The sequence below is a fragment of the Ranitomeya imitator genome, chromosome 3, assembly GCF_032444005.1.
Source record: "Ranitomeya imitator isolate aRanImi1 chromosome 3, aRanImi1.pri, whole genome shotgun sequence".
In the NCBI taxonomy this organism is placed as follows: Eukaryota; Metazoa; Chordata; class Amphibia; order Anura; family Dendrobatidae; genus Ranitomeya; species Ranitomeya imitator.
The window spans coordinates 64744802-64768676 of record NC_091284.1 but is presented as its reverse complement, the minus strand read 5'-3'; the positions used below and the strand labels follow the sequence as shown (position 1 = coordinate 64768676).

The window sequence follows — 23875 nt, the reverse complement described above, 5'->3', positions numbered from 1 at the left end:
GCTGGCTGCATGCTGGCTGCAATATTGGATTGAAGTTCATTCTCTGTCCTCCATAAGTACACGCCTGCGCAAGGCAAGATTGCACCTAGTGCAGGCATGTACTACGGAGGACAGAGAATAAACTTCAATCCAATATTGCAGCCAGCATGCAGCCAGCGGGTAAGGAAAGGGTGAATCAAACACCCAAAAACCCCGCCTCCATGGCTGAAGATTGTTCCCTCCAAATTCAGGTGACAGTGTCCCTTTAAACAATTTAAAGGGCAGGTAGGATCCAGCGCTAACTAAAAGCAGCCTTAGGCGTATACAGAGGCAGCTGAAGTTTTTGTTTGCTTGTTTATTATGCTGTCACAGCAACTTGCACCTGTTTACACTTGCTTTATTCTCTTCGGAGGTGATGGTCAGTTGTTTTTTCTGTACATAGTTATATAAGATTGGAAGGAATATGAGATACATTTGATATTCCTAACCCCTTCCTGACATATGATGTACATTGAGCTCACATCTTTACCTGAAGATGATGGCTGGTTTATTCAGCAATCATCTGTTTTTAACAGCAGCAGATGGAACAATCTCTGAAGCATTTAACAGGGGCGCCGTCATGCTTTGTGCCCATCAGCATGCTTTTTTGTGGTTTGTAGTATCTTGATAGTAGGTGTTAGCTTTGGATTTGGACTCTTGTTGCTCTGATGAATTTTTAAGTTATGATTTAATTAAAAGTTAATTTTTAATAGTATCCTCTAGGCCCCATTAAAAGTAAAACAATAAAAATAAAACACTCACATTTGATATTGCTGTTTTGAGAAAAGCCTGATCCATCAAAATATAAATTAAAGTAATCCGATTGGTACACGGCGTAACTCGAAGAAAAAAATTGGAAATGACAGAATTCCTTTTTTTTTTTAGTCCCTAAAACATTGTAATACAATGCAATAAGAAGCAATCAAAGCATTGTATCTACCCCAAAAGGGTATCAATAAAAGCATCAGCTCAGGGTTAAAAAAATAAGCCATCACCCAGCTCCCCAAAATTTAAAACGTTACGGGTCTTGGAAAATGCTAATTTTTACATTTTTTTTACAAATTTCTGATTTTTTTCAGCACTTAAATAAAAAAACTATTCTATACATGTTTGGTATCTGCGTTCTAATTCTGGCCTGGAACATCGTATTGCCAGGTCACTTTTGCCATACAATGAACATCATAAATAATAATAAAAAAAAAAAAAACTATTTTGGAATTGCACTTTTTTTTTTTTTTGCAATTTCAACACACTTGGAATTTTTTCTCACTTTAGAGTGCATCACATGATAAAATGAATGGTGCAATTCAAAGTACAACTCGTCCCGCAAAAAAAAAACAAGCCCTCATACGGTTATGAGGATGGGAAAATAAAACAAGTTATGGCTCTTGGAAGAAGGGGAGGAAAAAAACGAAAATGGAAAATAGCCCGGTCATGAAGGGGTTAAATAGATAGATAGTTAGCTAGATATCAGATAAATAATAGATACAGATAATACACATGAGATAGGTGATAGACGACGAATGAAGATACCTAGAAAGCTAGAAAGAGAGATATGCGTGGGATTGACATGCGGTTTATTTGAGATAGATTGAGAAAGGAAAAAAAGCAGCCCTATACCATAGCTGGGAAAAACAAGGTTAAATACCAGCTCTGCGGGGTCTTCATTAGATGCACCTGGAAAGATTCACTAAGAGCCAGGATGTAGCTTCGTGAAGTGGCACTATGCTGAGTGAGTGTAACTCTGCTGGATGAAGAATTGAGTGTGTTGCTGGCGAGAGACCAGCCAAAATGTGAACTATAGCTGAGAGAGAGATGTGCCGGGGAGAGAATGCGCTTAGAAGTCTTTTTGTGAGGGCTGCAGAGAACCATGTGGAAGCTGCAGCCAGTTCATTGTGATCTGTGCCCCAAATTGAACATCTCTGTTTGGCGCTGGAAGCTGCTGAAGCTCGGGCTGAAGGGGATAAGGCGGGATCAGGCCTCTTCTGTGCATGAAGTCTGCTCCGGGAGAAAGGACTGTAATCTGTTTGTTTTGCTGCTGTGCAACCTAGAAAGTGATAAAAACTGACCTTGTTTGTACTAAAACTGCAAAGCTTCCCAGGCATAAGCCTAGCCTGAATAGTAGAAACAAAAAGGGGAAGCAGCACTCCAAAAAGAGTGGATATTATGGGGCTTTAAAGGCCCAAGTGCCGTTGTTTCCTTTCATAATGGGGTTGAGAAAGGTTCACACTATGAAGCACAACATCACCACATGGTCCATTAAAGTCCTATAATTTGCATTATTTTTGGAGTGCTGCTTCCACTTTCTGTTGATAGATAATACAGTAGATAGATAAAACAAATGAAGAGGTACAAGCCTCAACATTAGAAAAATGGTGCCAGCCTACAGGTTGCAGCCCAACAACCACATCATATGAAAATAAAGAAAAGTAGGCAGCACACAAAATGTGATATTCAAAGGTTCAATAAGCCTTTTATCAGCGTGCAATGGAAACGTTTCCATCTCAAACATGGGCTCATTGAACCTTTCAAAATGCAATTTTGTGTGCTGCCTACTTTTCTTTACTTTATATAGAAATGTACTACAGAATCAAAACGGTCCAACACCTCGTAACAAAATAGGGCAAGTGCTAACAGGTACAAGCAGGAGTGAATGCATAATACACAAACAAAAGAATACAGCAGCACTCTATGCGCTACGATGTGTGCAAGCATCGAATATATGAAATTTAAGCATCATTACCGATATATAGAACACACTTATGTAGTGAAGGTACGTAGCGCATAATTTTACAGTTTATATAGTTTTACAGTTTATATATATATAGATAATAGATAGATAGATAGTTAGATAGATAATAGATAGATCATAGATAGATAGGAGATAGATAGATAGATAGATAGATAGATAGATAGATAGATAGATAGATAGATAGATAGATAATAGACAGATAGATAGCTAGATAGATAATAGATAGATCATAGATAGATAGGAGCTAGATAGATAGATAGATAGATAGATAGATAGATAGATAGATAGATAGATAGATAGATAGATAGATAAATAGATGATAGATAGATAGATAAATAGATGATAGACAGATAGATGATAGATAGATAGATAGATAGATAGATAGATAGATAGATGATAGACAGATAGATAGATAGATAATAGATAGATAGATAATAGATAGATAATAGATAGATAGATAGACAGATAGATAGATAATAGATAGATAGATAGATAGATAGATAGATAGATAGATAGATAGATAGATAGATGATAGATAGATATCATTTACACATAGATGTGAGCTTATTTGAGTATATATAGGACATAACTTCCTGTAGATAAGTCACGTGTTCTGTTTTGTCTCGTGCTCGATGTCATAGGTAATCTAGAACACTAGAATATACCATGCTCCTTTCTTAAGGGCACGTTTCACTAATGTAATATGTGGAGGTAAAGAAAGAAATAGGGATGTCTTTTTTTCCTAGGGCTTTAGGGTATGAGCCCACGATGCAGATTTTGCTGCAGATTTGCAGCGGTTTCCCATGCGTTTACAGTATAATGTAAACCTACGGGAAACGAAATCCGCAGTGCACATGCTGCGGAAAAAAACGCGCAGAAACGCAGCGGTTTACATTCCGCAGCATGTCAATTCTTTGTGCGGATTCCGTTGCAGGTTTACACCCGAGAAAATAGAAAACTGCAGGTGTAAACCCGCAGCGGACTCCGCAATAGAAAAAGCGATAAATCCGCAGGAGAAAACGCAGCAGTTTTGCACTGCGGATTTATCAAATCCGCTGCGGAAAAATCCACAGCCCTCACAGATACTTGTGCACATACCCTTAGGCTACAGTACTGTGCAAGCCACTTTAATACCGTGATTTGCAGCAGTGATGTCCCCAGGATCCTGATCAGTGCCAGCTTTGAACTATATCTCAGGAGCGCTCCACATCATAGAATTGAAGGCTTCTCGGTGAAAGGCCAGGACCGATCTCAGCAGCATAGCTGCTCGTTGTAGGTGACCTGGTGCTCCTGCACGATACAGAGAGACCTTTATGTGGGCCAGGACTGAGCTATTTGTGGCTACCTGCATTTCTAGCCACCACAAAGGATTCCTCCTGAGCTATGTTTGGACATTGATGGGAAATAACAATGGGACAGCACTCAGAAATAATTGACGTTGGCCACTCTATAATCTTTTCCATGTCAAGGATTTTAATTTTTTATTTTTCATTTTTTTTATTTATTTTTTCTGACTTACTACAAACAAATTTCAAAATGAGAGGGCTGTGCATCTGTAAATGGCCATCGCCAAATGATTTGTCTATCATTTTCATCTGTTTTTGTTTTCCCGAGAAGCTGAAATGTTTTCACAGCTGCTGTTGTATTATTTATCCTGCTCATAAACGTGATGGACGTTGACTGGGAACCCAAATATACAAAGTGGCGCGGTCTGTGGCAGGAGAACGCTGCTTGTAGAAATATGGACTCTATTTATTTTTCATAATTTGGTGCAAATAGAAAGAGCCGATGAGCAGATGCCGATCAGAGGATGAGACAATTTTCAGCATCTATGAATGGCGTTCAGATGTTACATTATTCCATCTGCGAGGAAGCTAAATTTAAGGAAACAGCTTAAAAAAGATATGCAATTTCTTTTCCCAGTAAGCTCAAAGATTAAAATGGTCCCAGTATCTGATGGCGCTCCTAAGACCCACCAACCTCCGGCTTAGGAGGTTGAAGTTGCCAGCACTGTTGATACCTTATCGTATACTAGATTGTGGCCCGATTCTAACGCATCGGGTATTCTAGAATATGCATGTCCCCGTAGTATATGGACAATGATGATTCCAGAATTCGCGGCAGACTGTGCCCGTCGCTGATTGGTCGAGGCAACCTTTATGACATCATCGTCACCATGGCAACCATTATGACATCTACGTCGATACTGTGCCCATCCCTGAATCAGAAACGTGGGATTTCTACATCCTTTATGACATCAACGTCGCTGTGCCCGTCGCTGATTGGTCAAGGCCTGGCGGCCTCGACCAATCAGAGATGCGGGATTTCCAGGACAGACAGACAGACAGACAGACAGACGGAAAAACCCTTAGGCAATTATATACAGTTAGGTCCATATATATTTGGACAGAGACTACATTTTTCTAATTTTGGTTATAGACATTACCACAATGAATTTTAAACAAAACAATTCAGATGCAGTTGAAGTTCAGACTTTCAGCTTTCATTTGAGGGTATCCACATTAAAATTGGATGAAGGGTTTAGGAGTTTCAGCTCCTTAACGTGTGCAACCCTGTTTTTAAAGGGACCAAAAGTAATTGGACAATTGACTCAAGGCTATTTCATGGACAGGTGTGGGCAATCCCTTCGTTACATCATTCTCAATTAAGCACATAAAAGGCCTGGAGTTGATTTGAGATGTGGTGCTTGCATTTGGAAGGTTTTGCTGTGAAGTAAACATGCGGTCAGGAGCTCTCTATGCAGGTGAAACAAGCCATTATTAAGCTGCAAAAACAGAAAAAACCTATCCGAGAAATTGCTACAATATTAGGAGTGGCAAAATCTACAGTTTGGTACATCCTGAGAAAGAAAGAAAGCACTGGTGAACTCATCAATGCAAAAAGACCTGGGCGCCCACGGAAGACAACAGTAGTGGATGATTGCAGAATAATCTCTGTGGTGAAGAGAAACCCCTTCACAACAGCCAACCAAGAGATCAACACTCTCCAGGAGGTAGGCGTATCAATATCCAAATCTACCATAAAGAGAAGACTGCATGAAAGTAAATACAGAGGGTTCACTGCACGGTGCAGCCACTCATAAGCATCAAGAAGAAAAAGGCTAGACTGGACTTTGCTAAAAAACATCTAAAAAAGCCAGCACAGTTCTGGAAGAACATTCTTTGGACAGATGAAACCAAGATCAACCTCTACCAGAATGATAGAAAGAGAAAAGTATGGCGAAGGCGTGGTACAGCTCATGACCCAAAGCATACCACATCATCTGTAAAACACGGCGGAGGCAGTGTGATGGCTTGGGCATGCATGGCTGCCAGTGGCACTGGGTCACTAGTGTTTATTGATGATGTGACACAGGACAGAAGCAGCCAAATGAATTCTGAGGTATTCAGAGACATACTGCAGCAAAACTGATTGGTCGTCGTTTCATACTACAGATGGACAATGACCCAGAACATAAAACCAAAGCAACCCAGGAGTTTATTAAAGCAAAGAAGTGGAATATTCTTGAACGGCCAAGTCAGTCACCTGATCTCAACCCAATTGAGCATGCATTTCACTTGTTAAAGACTAAACTTCAGACAGAAAGGCCCACAAACAACCAGCAACTGAAAACCACCGCAGTGAAGGCCTGGCAGAGCATCAAAAAGGAGGAAACACAGCGTCTGGTGATGTCCATGAGTTCAAGACTTCAGGCAGTCATTGCCAACAAATGGTTTTCAACCAAGTACTAGAAAGGAACATTTTATTTAAAATTATTGAATCTGTCCAATTACTTTTGGCCCCTTTAAAAACAGGGTGGCACATGTTAAGGAGCTGAAACCCCTAAACCCTTCATCCAATTTTAATGTGGATACCCTCAAATGAAAGCTGAAAGTCTGAACTTCAACAGCATCTGAATTGTTTTGTTTAAAATTTATTGCGGTAATGTCTATAACCAAAATTAGAAAAATGTTGTCTCTGTCCAAATATATATGGGCCTAACTGTATATAGATAGATGTCTCCAGTCCAAGGAACAGAGGCCAAAGAGCATGTGGTTAAAAAGTTATAACAGTTTGTTGATCGGCCCACCTTCTACTGAGGCAGAAGCCACTATACCGTATACAGTTATTGATTTTCCACAAAAATTTTAAATAACCAATAAATTTTGTTCAACTTCACAATTGTGTTCCAGTTGTTGTTGATTCTTTACCAAAATTTACATTTGTTATCTTTATGTTTGAAGCATGAAATGTGTGAAAAGGATGAAAAAGTTCCAGGGAGCCGAATACTTTTGCAAGCCACTGTAGACGCCCACGCATGTTACTTAAATTGCGGGGACACTGCTGGTCTCTGCACCATGGGTATTCTTCTTACACTGCACTCTTTTCCCGACTCATTACTTCTGATCTCAGCCGTCAATCAGAAGTAATTAATTTGTGTTTCAGACCACCCCTTTATCATACTGACTAAAAGTGAAAAGTGCTCGTAAAAACAAGCAACTTTGCAATTTATTTATTTTTAAAAATCCCCTCAGTTCTAAAGACCGGAGGGATTATAATGTCATTGTTTACTACTCCTTGCCTTGACTACTGGCCACCACTGTTGTCTAGCAGCAGTGGCTGGTCTCTTTTAAAGAGTAAAGTGCTTAAAGGGATTGTCGAGTGCTTTTACATTGATTGCCTATCCTTAGCACAGGTCATCAATATCAGATTGGATTGGTAGGGGTGCGGCACTGTTCCCGTTGCCGGCTGTGGCCAGATGTGATAAGTTGCAGAGTTGTACAGTTCCATCGGCTGCATAGTGGCCATGGTTGGGTAATCCACATTCACCCCTGTCTGAATGAACAGAGTACACTGTTAGCTCCCAATCTGGCCAAATGCCATGTCCAATTCTGCACCATAGAGAGCGCAAATCAGGCCAGGGGTGCAATTGTGCTGTAGGTCCAAACTGTCAATCGAGTCAGCAATCGGGAAAATGGTGGAACAGTGCACTCCTACAGAAGATGTTAAGAAAGTTAAAAGTATAATATAAGAATAAGTATACAGTTCTACAGTTCTGCTCTCAGGCATTATTTTTCTTTTTTACATTATTTTTTTTAAGCCATAAATACTATTTTGTTGATAGAATCTCATTTATCTTCTGATACAGGTCACATTATGTTGTGCTATATGTGGTTGCAGCATGAATGAAAAAGAACATTGAATGAGTCAATAACACAAAGATCCTGGAACCTAAACAGCCTTCATTAGAGCTATGGCACATACTATAGTGCCGCTTGTTGCTGTAGATTAACCCCCTGCTGCTCGTTACTCTGTACAATGGTTTGAACATATGCTGGGAAGTGAATGGAGGAAAACAATCTCTGGTAATAAGGACACATTAAAAGAGAGCGAAACTTGGTGACCTCCATATGATGTGATTGTAAATGCCACCCCAAGACCACATCTGCTGCCCTCGTCCTCAATCACCCTGTGTAAACACTAATCTCCCGAGTGTACATTGTATTAATAAGTATAGGATGTAGCATGTCTGTTAATGAATACTTGTTGACAATATACTTATGCCGCATTGTCAGATAACCTTCTGACATCCTTCACTGTGCTACATGAATCGCTAATGAAGGTGCACCATAACGCCTGCTGTGTTCCTTCTGAAGTCCTGGTGCTTAAAGAAAGCCAAGATCTTTAGGAGTTTTCTTTAATCTTCACTAAGAGTAGACTCCAGCTATCTTTATGCTTGCATTAATCATGGCATTCACAGTAGGAATATACGTCAAAAAAGAAGATATTGGATTAAAGAAAGCGCCGATGACCTGGATAAATACTACAGGTCTTCATATGATTTAGGTGATTTACTGGATCAAAAATGTTTGTTATTCATTTCTACAACAGGAACATAAATTATTAATGCTATTCTGGTACTCAATATTCATATAAAAGAAAATGATTTAAAAAAAATAAATAAATAAATATATATATATATATATATATACATATATAAAAAGTTCATGTAGTCTATTATTTTATAGTCAATGGAGTACCATCAATGGTGGCAGGCTGAGCGGCTGCTATTGGACTATTGGGCCTGTGAGCCACTTACCGATGGCTCAATTCTCTCACCATCTGCCCTAGAAGTTGGAAGAATTGGCATGGAGCAGGCTCATGTGATCTCTCCATGATAGGAAAGGTTGGTTATTTTACACAGCAGACAGTCACCATTAATTGCTGCAGTTGGAGCTAGCTCTGATCATAGCAGTTTAACCCTTTAGATGTCGTAATGAACCGTGACTGTGCCATCAAAATTGGTCGGATAAGAAAATGAGCCCTCTGTCACCCTTGATGGGCTCCCACGACACAATCTCAAGAATGAGTTGTTTAATGGAATGCAGACTTTTGCTATGGGATCCCCGGAATTCTATGTATACCCCTGATTACTGTTTGAAGGGGTTGTCCACTACTTGGACAACCCCGTCTAAATCAGCATGTTTGCCCTCTGTAAAATAATTACAATTATACTCACCTCCAGTGCCTGTGCCGTTCTAGCAATGTTGGCACTTGCTGTCATGGGAATCTGCGTCACATTGTTATGTCACACGATCCCTGCGCGATCAGTGCTAACGTCAGTCTTTCCACCTTCAGACTAATCAATCATCAAGAGGAAGTCAGAGCTGCATTTGTCCGCTCACTTTCTCTTGATTTCTGATTTGTCTGAAGACGGAGAGAGTGACGCCAGCACTGATTGGTCGCAGTGATCGTGTAACATAACAATGTCATGCGATCCCCGGGTGAGTGTGTGTCGACACTGTTGTTACGGCATCGGATGTGAGTCTAAAGGTACCGTTACACTAAACGATTTACCAACGATCACGACCAGCGATGGTAAGTCGTTGTGTGGTCGCTGGAGACACACAGACAGCTCTTCAGCGACCAACGATGCCGAAGTCCCCGGGTAACCAGGGTAAACATCGGGTTACTAAGCACAGGGCCGCACTTAGTAACCTGATGTTTACCCTGGTTACCATTGTAAATGTAAAAAGAAAAAAAACAGTACATACTCACATTCCGGTGCCTGTCACGTCCCTCGCCGTCAGCTTCCCGTACTGACTGTGAGGGACGGCCGTAAAGCAGTGACGTCACCGCTTTGCTTTACGGCCGGCGCTCACAGTCATTGCAGGGAAGCTGAAGGCGGGGTACGTGACAGACACCGGAATGTAAGTATGTACTGTTTTTTTTTTTTTACATTTACAATGGTAACCAGGGTAAACATCGGGTTACTAAGCGCGGCCCTGCACTTAGTAACCCGATATTTACCCTGGTTACCAGTGAACGCCGATCCAGCGATGACAGCGGGTGATCAGCGACCAAAAAAAGGTCCTGATCATTCCCAGCGGCCAATGATCTCCCAGCAGGGGCCTGATCGTTGGTCGCTGTCACGCATAACGATTTTGTTAACGATATCGTTGCTACGTCACAAAAAGCAACGATATCGTTAAAGAAATCGTTATGTGTGACGGTACCTTTAGTGTTATTATTTTACTGTGGGCTGATTGAGACGGGGTTGTCCAAGTAGTGATAACCTCTTTAAATGTTGACGCACATTATTATGTCCATGCACATTCTCATGCCATGTTGTCCATCTGTTGAACTATTTTATTAATATAATTGCTGTTGTTGTTATTATTGGTAACATTACTATGTTTACCTTGATTTTTTTTAGTGTTTTTTTAATCAATTTTATTTAATTTGTTCTTTTAGATTATCGAGCCACGGATACTATGCCAGCCACTATACCTTACAACCAGTCCCATGATCAAAACACTGGTGGATCGTACAACAGCTCAGATCGAGGGAGCAGCACATCAGGTAATTATAGCTGTGGATAATTAATCATATTAATATTAAGGGTCACCAATCTAACCCAAGAAGAGGTGCGAAACCGGCTAAATAAGATTAAAATAGATAAATCTCCGGGTCCGGATGGCATACACCCACGAGTACTAAGAGAACTAAGTAATGTAATAGATAAACCATTATTTCTTATTTTTAGTGACTCTATAGCGACAGGGTCTGTTCCGCAGGACTGGCGCATAGCAAATGTGGTGCCAATATTCAAAAAGGGCTCTAAAAGTGAACCTGGAAATTATAGGCCAGTAAGTCTAACCTCTATTGTTGGTAAAATATTTGAAGGGTTTCTGAGGGATGTTATTCTGGATTATCTCAATGAGAATAACTGTTTAACTCCATATCAGCATGGGTTTATGAGAAATCGCTCCTGTCAAACCAATCTAATCAGTTTTTATGAAGAGGTAAGCTATAGACTGGACCACGGTGAGTCATTGGACGTGGTATATCTCGATTTTTCCAAAGCGTTTGATACCGTGCCGCACAAGAGGTTGGTACACAAAATGAGAATGCTTGGTCTGGGGGAAAATGTGTGTAAATGGGTTAGTAACTGGCTTAGTGATAGAAAGCAGAGGGTGGTTATAAATGGTATAGTCTCTAACTGGGTCGCTGTGACCAGTGGGGTACCGCAGGGGTCAGTATTGGGACCTGTTCTCTTCAACATATTCATTAATGATCTGGTAGAAGGTTTACACAGTAAAATATCGATATTTGCAGATGATACAAAACTATGTAAAGCAGTTAATACAAGAGAAGATAGTATTCTGCTACAGATGGATCTGGATAAGTTGGAAACTTGGGCTGAAAGGTGGCAGATGAGGTTTAACAATGATAAATGTAAGGTTATACACATGGGAAGAGGGAATCAATATCACCATTACACACTGAACGGAGGTGGTGATGGCGAACTCAGTCGAGGGGTTCAAGAGAGGCCTGGATGTCTTCCTGGAGCAGAACAATATTGTATCATACAATTATTAGGTTCTGTAGAAGGACGTAGATCTGGGTATTTATTATGATGGAATATAGGCTGAACTGGATGGAGAAATGTCTTTTTTCGGCCTTACTAACTATGTTACTATGTTACTATGTTACTATGTAGTTAAGAAAATAAGTAAATGTGAAGAATTATCGTGAATGTATATATATATATATATATATATATATATATATATTTATATACACACATATATAATGTGTATGTATATATATATATATATATATATATATATATATATTGTAGGGATTTCACTCACTCGGGTGCGACGTCTGAGACTCAGGATTCACGTTTCTTGAAAAGTTCATAGGGTTTATTGCATCATAAACCACGTGGCGAAATAACAGAAAACAAATAGCCTTTGGCTCAGGAAAAGAAAAACAAATGTCCAGTCCTTCCGACTCAGTCCTGGAGCCTTGACACACTCAGGAGGGTTTCACCTCCTCACATATCTACTGTGCTAAGCATTAGCCTGACTTATATAGGACTAACCACACCCAGTAACCTATCACATGATTAGCCATGTGGTCTGACATCACCACAGGTCCTGAAACACAAATATATGGTTATGTATAACAAAGAAATATCCCGGGCTACATTACAGCGACAAGGTACCTATGTGACACATACCTCCCGTCGACCACACACCCGTTAGCCATGCTACATACCTTCCCCCTCTGCCTAAAGCCGTGGGGCTTGGCACTTTCCCCAACTAAACAAGGGATTCTTGATAGGGCATCCGCATTACCGTGCAGCTTTCCGGCCCTATGTTCCACATGGAAACTAAAGTCCTGCAGGGCTAAGAACCAACGGGTGACCCTAGCATTTCTGCCCTTTGTTTCCCTCATCCATCTAAGTGGGGCATGGTCAGATATTAGTCTGAATTTACGACCCAGCAGATAGTACCGTAACGTGTCCACCGCCCACTTTATGGCCAAACACTCTTTTTCCACGACTGAGTAGTTCTTCTCAGATGAGGACAGCTTTCTACTCAGATAGAGAACAGGATGCTCCTCCCCATGTAGCTCTTGGGAAAGGACTGCTCCTACCCCAACATCTGAGGCATCTGTCTGAAGAATAAATTCTTTCTTGAAGTCTGGGGCCATCAGAACGGGCTGCTTACATAGAGCCCCTTTCAACTCCTGGAAGGCTGACTCTGTCTCTTCGGACCATTTAACCATCACCGACTTTGTCCCCTTCAGCAGATCAGTCAGAGGCGCAGCCACTGTGGCGAAGTTTGGGATGAACCTCCTGTAATATCCCACGATTCCCAGAAAGGCTTTAACTTGCTTTTTTGAAAGTGGTTTCGGCCACGTTTGGATTGCCTCCACTTTCCTGATTTGGGGCTTTATTTCTCCACGACCCACTATATAGCCTAGGTATTTAGCTTCTTCCTTACCCAAGGCACACTTCTTCGGGTTTATTGTAAACCCCGTCTCTCTTAGAGCATCAAACACCGCTTCGACTTTCTCCAGATGACTCTCCCAGTCCGGGCTAAAGATGACGATATCATCTAGGTACGCAGCAGCGTAGGCCTTATGGGGTGCAAGGACTCTATCCATAGCCCTCTGGAAGGTCGCCGGAGCTCCCTGTAGGCCAAACGGCATCCGGACATACTGGAAGCATCCATCAAGTGTCGAAAAGGCCGTCTTCTCCTTGGCTTCCTGTGCCATGGGGATCTGCCAATACCCCTTTGTCAAATCCAAGGTGGATATATATCTGGCGTGCACAAGCCTTTCGATGAGCTCATCAACGCGGGGCATGGGATAAGCATCAAACTTGGAGACCTCATTCAACTTCCGATAGTCATTGCAAAACCTCCACTCTCCATCAGGTTTTGGGACCAGGACAATTGGGCTCGACCAACCGCTCTTGGACTCCTCAATGACTCCAAGCTTCAACATACGCTCCACTTCCTTGGAGATAACTTCTCGACGAGCCTCAGGAATACGATAGGGTTTCACATTCACCCGCACATGTGGCTATGTTAGGACCTCGTGCTGTATGACCTTCGTGTGTCCCGGCAACTCTGAAAACAGGTCCCTGTTTTTCTGGAGTAACTCCCGGCACTGCTGTTTCTGGGTCTTTGATAGTGTCTCCGCTATAGTAACCGCTCCAACCTCATCTTCTGGGTTGCCTAGCAAAGACGGAGTTACTGTCGGCTCTCTATCTTGCCATGGCTTGATGAGGTTGACATGGTAAACTTGGAATGGTTTCCGTCTTCCCGGTTGGTGAATTTTATAATTTACCTCACCAAGTTTCTCGATGACCTCATATGGCCCTTGCTATTTGGCCAAGAACTTACTTTCCACCGTCGGAACTAACACAAGAACTCGGTTTCCCGGATTGAACTGCCTCACTCTTGCAGACCGGTTGTAGACCCTGGCCTGAGCTTCTTGTGCCTGGAGGAGGTGATCTTTCACGATAGGCATCACCTTTGCAATCCTCTGCTGCATCAGGGCCACATGCTCAATGACGCTTCTGTGGGGCGTGACTTCGGCTTCCCAGGTTTCCTTGGCTATATCCAGGAGTCCTCGCGGATGTCGGCCATATAGAAGCTCAAATGGTGTGAGAACCCTGTGGAGGCCTGTGGAACTTCACGAATGGAAAACATCAGATAGGGTAAGAGACAATCCCAGTCTCTACCGTCTTTCTCAATAGCTTTTCTCAGCATGCTCTTCAGAGTCTTGTTAAATCTCTCAACAAGGCCATCTGACTGGGGATGGTACACCGAGGTCCTCAACTGGGAGATTTTCAGGGCTTTGCATAACTCCCTCATCACCTTGCTCATGAAAGGTGTACCCTGGTCAGTCAGGATCTCCTTCGGCAGACCTGTCCGGGAAAAGACATGGACCAACTCACGGGTTATGCTCTTTGAGGAAGAATTTCTCAAGAGAATTGCCTCAGGATAGCGTGTGGCATAGTCCAGGATGACTAATATATACTGATGGCCCCGAGCTGATTTAACTAAGGGTCCGACCAAGTCCATGGCAATTCTCTCGAACGGTACCTCAATAATGGGCAGTGGCACAAGGGGGTTCCGGAAATGAGGAGTGGGAGCAGTTAGCTGACATGTAGGGCAGGACCTGCAATAGTTCACTATTTCCCGGTGACACCCAGGCCAATAGAACCTCTGTACAACCCGTTCCTGCATTTTTTCCACCCCTAGGTGTCCACCCAAGATGTGTGAATGGGCCATGTCCAACACCTTCCGTCTATACGGACCCAGCACTACCAACTGCTCTACCAATTCCTCCCTTATTTTCGTGACCCGGTACAACAACTCCCCACTCATCAGAAAATGGGGAAATCTTGTGTCTGCCCCCGACTCCTGTACCACGCCGTCAATAACTGTGACATTATTAAAGGCTTCCCTCAAAGTGGGGTCCCTATGTTGGGCAGTCCCAAAATTTTCACCGGATACCTCTAACTCCAGAATGTCAGATGCAGGGGACACTTCCTCCTCATCTCCAACCAGGACACAAAAAGGAAACCTGTCTGACTCTGGGTGTGGCGACACCCTTCCAGGGTTCATTGGTTCCCTACTCTTGCTAGGGAGCTCAGAACCTTTCCCCCACAAATCCCAAAACAAACAGAAATCCCGGCCAATAATTATAGGGTGCAACAAGTCCTGAACGACGCCGACTGTGTGGGACTCAGTGCCACATGCCGTTTCAATGTCCACCCTGGCCATAGGGTAATCCTTTGCATCACCATGTATGCACCGCACTCCGACCTTCTTTCCTGGGAGCAGGTGGAGAGGAAAAGTGGCCCTCACCAGGGTCACTAGGCTCCCCGAGTCTAACAGTGCCGTTACTGCTCGACCGTTCACCTTTACGGGACACGCTTGAGGTCCCTCGTTGGACGGAGAGTTCACACTACAGGCTGGATACGCATAGTATGAACAACGGCGTCCCATGCTGCAGTCCATCTGCTCAGTGGTCTGGGAACAACGGGCAGCTATATGTCCTGGCCCGTGGCACCTCCAACAAATAATATCACCCGTAGGGACCTTGGGCACCACCTCCCCTGCCCTTTGTGACCTTGGACGCACTACCCCTTTTTGGGACTCAGCTCCCTTCTGGGACCCCCAGTACAGCATGGGCTGCCTCCCGAAGGAGCCTTCCAACCCTTGGTATCTCTCAACCAGTCCGATCAGCTCGTCGGCATTCTGGGGATCACCCTGGGCAACCCAAGACTGTATAGGCCTCGGGAGGGAATGGACAAACCGATCCATCATCACCCGTTCTACCATCTGTGCAGGTGTAGATGACTCTGGCTGCAGCCATTTCTGGACCAGGTGCAACAGATCAAACATTTGGGAACGAGGTGGTTTGTCCCGGTGATAGGCCCAGCAGTGAACTCGCTGTGCCCTGACAGTCCGTGTCACCCCCAAACGTGCGAGAATCTCGGCTTTCAATTTGTGATACTCTTTGGCTTCCTGCAAGGTCAAATCATAGTACGCCTTCTGGGGTTCTCCCGTCAGGTATGGCGCCAGTACCTCTGCCCACTGCTCTGGCGGAAGTTTTTCCCGCTCAGCGACCCTCTCAAACACCGTCAGGAAGGCCTCTACATTATCCCTGGGAGTCATTTTTTGCAACGCGCGTCTTACCGTCTTCCGGACGTGGGTGTCATCAGCCAGACCTGGGGTTGGGGCGCTCGTCTTGCCCTGGATGGCGGTTGCCAGAAGCTGCATCTGCTGCCGTTGCTCCTGCTGGTTCTGTTGCATCTGCTGCCGTTGCTCCTGCTGGCTCTGTTGTATCTGCTGCTGGTTCTGTTGAATCTGCTGCATCAACAGCCTGTTGCTCTCTTGCTGCGACTGGAGCAAGTGTTTCAACAGGTCCTCCATTTTCCCCGGCAATGCTTGCTGGCTTACCACAGACTTGACCCAGGACATCCAATAACAGACTCTTCGTCTCCGCTGGGCACGTTGCCCGCATTCTCCACCAATTGTAGGGATTTCACTCACTCGGGTGCGACGTCTGAGACTCAGGAGGCACGTTTCTTGAAAAGTTCATAGGGTTTATTGCATCATAAACCACGTGGCGAAATAACAGAAAACAAATAGCCTTTGGCTCAGGAAAAGAAAAACAAATGTCCAGTCCTTCCGGCTCAGTCCTGGAGCCTTGACACACTCAGGAGGGTTTCACCTCCTCACATATCTACTGTGCTAAGCATTAGCCTGACTTATATAGGACTAACCACACCCAGTAACCTATAACCTATCACATGATTAGCCATGTGGTCTGACATCACCACAGGTCCTGAAACACAAATATATGGTTATGTATAACAAAGAAATATTCCGGGCTACATTACAGCGACAAGGTACCTATGTGACACATACCTCCCGTCGACCACACACCCGTTAGCCATGCTACAATATATACAGACTAAAAAACAATAACTTTGTTTCCACTTTTTAATCTCATGTTCAAATGTAATACTTAATAAGGAGTTGTATTTAAATATTAATCTCTTAGTAATATTTACTTTTTATGCCTGGCTAGAATCCAATGGCCTAGATTTTCTGATTTAATCTTTCTAGAATTCTTTGAAGTTTTCTAAAATTGGATTCCTGAATGTTTTTTTTTAATACAACTCATGTACGTTTCACTTCGCTGTGCTGGTTAAATCTTCTAATGTTTTCCCAAGTAAAATAATTTAATTTAGCCTAAAACTATTTTTTGACAAGTACAGATGATGTATATTCAGTGAGTTAATGCAACAGTGAAACATTAATAGATCATATCAAGATCATATTGTATTTTTGGTTGCAGCAATTAAATAGTAAAAAAAAAAAAAGCACTTGAGAAAATATGTCCACAGCTCATTTGTTTTAGGTGATAATCTATAATGCAATTAATTGCTTGAGGAAGATCACTCTAAATGGTGTTGCTTGTAAATTTCATTTGTGACTTTAATGCGTTTTAGGTATTTGCTAGCTATTAATTTAATAGATGTATCTTTTAATAAATGATTACATGTATTATTAGAAAATGTTGCTTCTCTATGAATGGCAAATATATTTTGCAGATATACGGTAAGTATTATCTTAATGTATTATGTGGATGTCATTCTGTTTCAGGGAGCCAAGGTCATAAAAAGGGAACTCGAGCTCCTAAAGGACCTAAGCAGGCTGGCATGAACTGGGCTGATCTGTTACCACCACCTCCAGCTCATCCACCACCGCATGGGGCCAGTGAAGACTATACCTTGTCTGTAGATGATGGGTAAGGCCATCTTCTTACTTATTTCTGTGATTGTTGTGTCTGTGGGACTTTATGGCTGTAGGAGATCAGTATGATTCGGTGCCTTGCTATAAGTAACAGACAGAATCCAGCTCCAAGTACAGAATCATTATTTCATGATGGTCCTTTCAGACTCTGGTTTTAAATAGGGATGAGCACAAAGATTTGCAGTACCTATTTCTGACCTCTGGTTTAGTCCAGTGTTGCAGCCGGACTCACTTCTGTGGCCAGCATCCCCCGGGTACCTCTTTTACTTCCTAGATCTTGCGATGACATGATGTTGCATGAGAGTTAGACAATTGTGCCACAAGGTCATGCCGTCGTAGGTCCTAGGAAGTGATCTAAGCACCCAGGAGATACAGGGCCAAAGGTGCTGACCGCAGAAATGAAGTCAAGCTGTGACAAACGACTAGACCAGAGGTTGGAACTGGGTATTCTATATATTTTGCTCATCTTTAGCTTTAAGCAATTTTCTAGTTTTTGTCAGCCTAAAATCTTAGCTACAAGCTTCATTCTTTACGTAGTGGTAAAAGAAGCTCAGATTCTGCTAGAACCACAGCACAGATTTCATTAGACAATTTACTGTACATTACACTTGGCTAATGTGTTTTTATGGCACTCCTAGTTACATCTTAAGTGGGTTGTGCAGTACATAGAAATATATTTTTAAAAGGGCACAAACTGGTTGAAAATAAAAGAAGAAATAGTCACATTCCGATGCATACCCGGTCCCTGCTAGTCTCTACTTTCTGGTCCTATTGCGGCCTATCAGAAACTGCAGACAACTCCTGTTTATCCAGTTATTAAGGATAGATAGTCAATATGAAAACTCCTATCAGGCAATTAATTTATAAGTAGACATGACTCTTTTCTATGTGAACCTTTGTTTTTGCCATTGAAATTAAAAGGTATGACAGAGAACTGCCATGTCCAATGCCACCAACAAGAATGTATCTCCAACGAGATGAGTTAGAAGAAGAAGACGAACGAGGTCCTACACCGCCAATACGAGGAGCTGCTTCTTCTCCAGCGGCTGTGTCCTATAGCCACCAGTCCACAGCTACTCTTACCCCATCACCTCAGGAGGAACTCCAGCCAATGCTTCAAGATTGTCAGGAAGATTTAGTTCTAGCTCAACATCAACTTGAGAGAAGGTAATATCAGAAACACAGATCCACCAATAGCCATAACTCACCTTGAGTATACCAGTATCAGAAATTAAAACTCATATATTAACCATAACAGGGACCAGAAATGACAAGGGAGGACCAAAATCATATTATCCAGTGTCGTGTCCTGTATGGACAATCCACAAATTATAGGAGGAGAATCAGCAAGAAGAACTCGCAATGTTCTTCTCTTATTAATAAATTGAGTTTGTGGTTCATTATAACTTTTATTAAATCATGGCACCCGAGGGAGTTATGCAAAAAAAAAAATACGTACGCTACTTACCTGGTAGCAGTGTTTTTTCAGGAGCCATGACAGCACAACGAGAGAGGGGATCCGCCCTTCAGGGACAGGAAACCTCAGACATAAAAAGGGCGGCACCTCACTCCCCCGCCAGTTGGTTTACAGAGTATGAAAAGGACCTTCTAGGTTAGTAGCACATAAACAATATTAATATATGGTACAATTCACCCAGTGAATAAACTTAGGAATTAACTAAGTGAAGTGTCGAACCCATAAAGCCAAGAGGGTAGGGAATATAAAGGTGCTGTCATGGCTCCTAAAAAAACACTGCTACCAGGTGAGTAGCGTACGTATTTATTCAGTTGCCATGACAGCACAACGAGAGACTTTCAGAGAAATGAAAAAAGTGACTAGGGAGGGATAACAGCCTCCAGCACCCTTCTCCCAAACGTGAGGTCGGAGGAGCCACCTAGATCTAATCTATAGTGTCTAAAAAAGGTGGATGGAGAAGACCATGTGGCCGCCTTACAGATGTCCTCAATCGACACTTCTGCTCTCTCAGCCCAGGATGTGGCTACCGCACGAGTGGAGTGGGCCTTTATACCTTCTGGAATTTCCACGCCACCTGCGGTATAAGCAAGAGATATCGCCTCCCTAATCCATCTGGCTAGCGTATTTTTTGATACCCTAAGCCCCTTCCTAACCCCCTGGTAGGATAAAAATAAGGAGTGATCTTTTTTCCAGGTGTCTGTTACTGAAATGTATTTGAGAAGACACCTTCGTACGTCCAGACAATGAAATCTCTGTTCCTTATCGTTAGAGGGATTAGGACAAAATGAAGGTAGGACCACCTCCTGGGATCTATGAAATTTTGATGCAACCTTTGGAAGATAAAGAGGGTCAGGCCTCATCACCACTCCATCTTCCCTAAATTGCATATATGGATGTTGTCTGGACAATGCCTGTAGATCACTAACCCTTCTCGCTGATGTGAGGGCAACTAAGAGGGCTGTTTTGACCGACAGGATCTTGATTGGGACAGAGTCAATGGGCTCGAACGGGGCTTGTGTTAGAGCTGAGAGCACGAAATTTAGGTCCCATGGGACTATTCTTTGTTTAATAACCGGCCTGGATCTGGTAACTGCTTTGAAAAATCTTGTTATCCAGTGATTACTGGCTAGGTTAGAATTATATAGCGCCCCTAGAGCCAAAACCTGAACTCTAAGGGTGCTGGTGGCTAAGCCTAATTCTAGGCCCTTTTGTAAAAATTCTAAGATCTGAGTAATATCAGGTCCTTGATCAATTCGTGCCCCTGAACTCGATAGGAACTTTCTCCAAACCCTAACATAAATGTTTGTCGTGGAGGCTTTTCTACTTTTAAGCAGTGTATTTACAAGATTTTGAGAGAAACCTTTCCCTTTCAGAAGTGACCTCTCAAGTTCCACGCTGTCAGGTGCAAATTGGTCACACGTGGATGCAGGACTGGACCCTGGGAAAGGAGGTCTGGAATTTCTGGGAGGATCCATGGCTGGGAAATGGACATGCTTCTCAACCATGGGAACCAAGACCTTCTGGGCCAGAACAGAGCTATTACTATCACTCGGGCCCTGTCTTCCCGAATTTTCCTCAGAACTATAGGAATTAGATTCAGAGGGGGAAAAGCATAGGCGAGACCGAAGTTCCAGGAGATTAACAGAGCGTCGACTGCATACGGGTTGTCCTTCGGATTTAGGGAACAGAATTGATGAAGTTTCTTGTTTCCTCGACTGGCAAACAGATCTATCTCTGGACATCCCCACAAACGTACGATCTGATTGAAGACAGACGGTTTTAGAGACCAGTCCCCTTGTTTGAGCTCGTTGCGGCTTAAATAATCGACCATGGTATTTAGTTTTCCCTTTATATGAAGGGCCGTAAGGGAGAGTAGGTGATTTTCGGCCATCTGAAAAATACGATTTGTGACGTTCATTAATGACCTAGACCGTGTACCTCCCTGGTGGTTCACATAAGCAACGGTCACCTGGTTGTCAGAGAGTAGTCTAACATGTCTACCCTGCAGATGTACAAGGAATCCATTCAAGGCGCGTTCTACCGCCAACAATTCCTTTAAATTGGAAGACGTATCCCGCTCCGACTGGGACCACAGACCCTGAATGCAATCATCTTCCCAGTGTGCCCCCCAACCCGTGGGGCTAGCATCAGTTGTTATTACTCGTGTTATTTGATTTGTCCAAGGTACCCCTCTACGTAGATTCGGAATGTGCGTCCACCAAATTAGTGAATCAGTGGCCTCTACAGATAGGGAAAATTTTTTATCAAGGTTAGCGCCCAGCCGACGAAAATTATGCAGAACATCCCATTGCAGGGACCTGGAGTGAAACTGTGCCCACAGCACCGCCGGAAAACAAGAAGTAAGAGAACCCAAAAGTGACATAGCACTTCTTAAGGAGACTACGGGATTATTAATTGCTCTGGAGGCCAGCCGATGAATAGTATCAACTTTTGAGTCTGGCAGGCGACATTCCTGCTGACTCGAATCCACAATAAGACCCAAAAACTGCTGTGATGTTGAGGGCTGAAGACGCGATTTTTTGAGATTGATAATCCATCCTAAGTTATGTAATGCTGCCATCACTTTCTCTAACTGCTCTTTACAGTGTAATTCTGAACGCCCAACGATCAACAAATCATCCAGGTAGGGAATTATTAGTATGTTTTGCTCATGAAGGTGTGCCATAACCTCTACCATAATCTTAGTGAAAACCCGGGGTGCGACTGCAACACCAAAGGGGAGTGCCCGATATTGAAAGTGTTCTATTGTGCCGGCCAGAGAAACCGCCACCCTGAGAAAGCGCTGATGATTTACATGTATTGGGACATGGTAATAGGCGTCTTTCAGATCTAAGACAACCATGAAGCAATTGTGAAAAAGAAGCTTTATTGTCGTTTTCACAGATTCCATTTTAAAGGATGGGACCAGCAGGAATACATTCAGGCCTTTCAGATTAACGATGGTACGATATGACCCATCTGGCTTCTTTACCAGAAATAAAGGGGAGTAAAACCCCGTACCTTGTTCTTCCGTAGGTACTTTAACAAGAACCCCCTTTTTTTGGAGATCTTGAACCTCTGACTCCAACGCCAACTGTTCTGCAGGAGAAGAACGGATAGGAGTTAATTTAAATTTGTTCTGAGGGATATGTTGGAACTGGAACTTTAACCCCTCTTTAATGATACTGAGTATCCATGGACTATTGGTGATATTCGACCAGGCTGGGTAGAAGGCTAAAAGCCTACCGCCCACCTGGGCCGCCAGTCATTGAGGCTTTTTAGAGTCTCTAGAAGAGTTAAACATATAACCTCTACCTCTTCTTCTGTAAGAGTTATATCTGGTCGATTCTCTATTTGAATCTCTGTCCGATCTTCGGCGATACGGCCCTCCTCTGTTGTAGTCCCGCCTATAGAAGGGTCTTGTCAAAAGAGGGAATCGTTTCTTGCTGTCACCCGCCTTTTCTAGAAGCTCATCCAGCACTGGGCCAAACAAATGAACACCCTCACAGGGGATACTACATAGTTTCGATCTGGCCTGTAAGTCTCCTGGCCAGCATTTTATCCAAAGAGCTCTACGGGCTGCATTAGACAAGGCTGAGGACCTTGCGGCCAGCCTAACGGAATCGGCTGACGCATCCGAAAGGAAGGCTGCTGCATCCTGAATCATGGACATAGATGATAGGATTTCGTTCCTAGGAATCTTATCCTTGAGCTGGTCTTCCAGATGGCCCAGCCATATCATCAACGATCGGGCAGTGCAGGTGGCCGCAATTGCCGGCCTCAGGGATCCTGCTGACGTTTCCCAAGCTCCTTTAAGGAATACCTCAGCTTTCCTATCAAGCGGGTCCTTCAGGTTTCCCAAATCCTCAAATGGGAGAGAAGTCTTCTTACATGCTTTGGCCACCGCCGCATCTAGTTTCGGGACCTTGTCCCACGAGGAAGAAGCTTCTTCCTCAAAGGGATACCTTCTTTTGAATGCTGGTGGGAGAGACCCCTTCCTTTCGGGTTTCTTCCATTCTTTTGTAATTAGTGACTTAATTTTATCAACTACAGGAAAAAACCTTCGGGATTTGCGATCTATGCCTTTAAACATTATGTCCTGGATGGAACATTCCGTCTGGGTCTCCTCAATGCCCATAGTGTTGTTGACGGCCTTGACTAAGTGGTTAATCCTATCCAGTGATAGACAGGCTCGGCTAGATTCCATGTCCTCTGATGATGATGATGGACGAGAATCCGAGCTCACACCACCTGTGTCTGAATCTACATCTGAGGCTGGGGATAATATCTCCTTCCTCTTTCTGGAAACCGTCTTCTGAGACCTCATGGAATCTCTGACCTCCTGTCTAACCAAATCCCTAAGAGTAGACGTAAGGTCAGGGGCCTCATCCTCAATTAAACGTTGTATGCAGATGCTGCACAACTTCTTTTTATGTCCATCTGGAAGTGGCTCCGTACAGATGGCACACTCCCTATGCTTGGATTTGGACA

At 43.2% G+C, this 23875-nt stretch overlaps 1 protein-coding gene across 6 annotated transcripts in view; it reads left to right on the top strand.

Moving 5' to 3' along the window:
• ROBO1 (roundabout guidance receptor 1) overlaps positions 1-23875 on the top strand; it is a 1753811-nt gene that overhangs the window by 1699220 nt on the left and 30716 nt on the right. For 4 of the 6 annotated variants that reach the window (XM_069760966.1, XM_069760963.1, XM_069760965.1 and 1 more), the window contains 3 exons: positions 10526-10633; positions 17758-17902; positions 18829-19074. In XM_069760966.1, coding sequence (XP_069617067.1) covers positions 10526-10633; positions 17758-17902; positions 18829-19074 — 499 coding nt within the window. The remainder of the gene's footprint in view (positions 1-10525; positions 10634-17757; positions 17903-18828; positions 19075-23875) is intronic. The other 2 variants (XM_069760969.1, XM_069760968.1) reach the window with 1 other exon arrangement.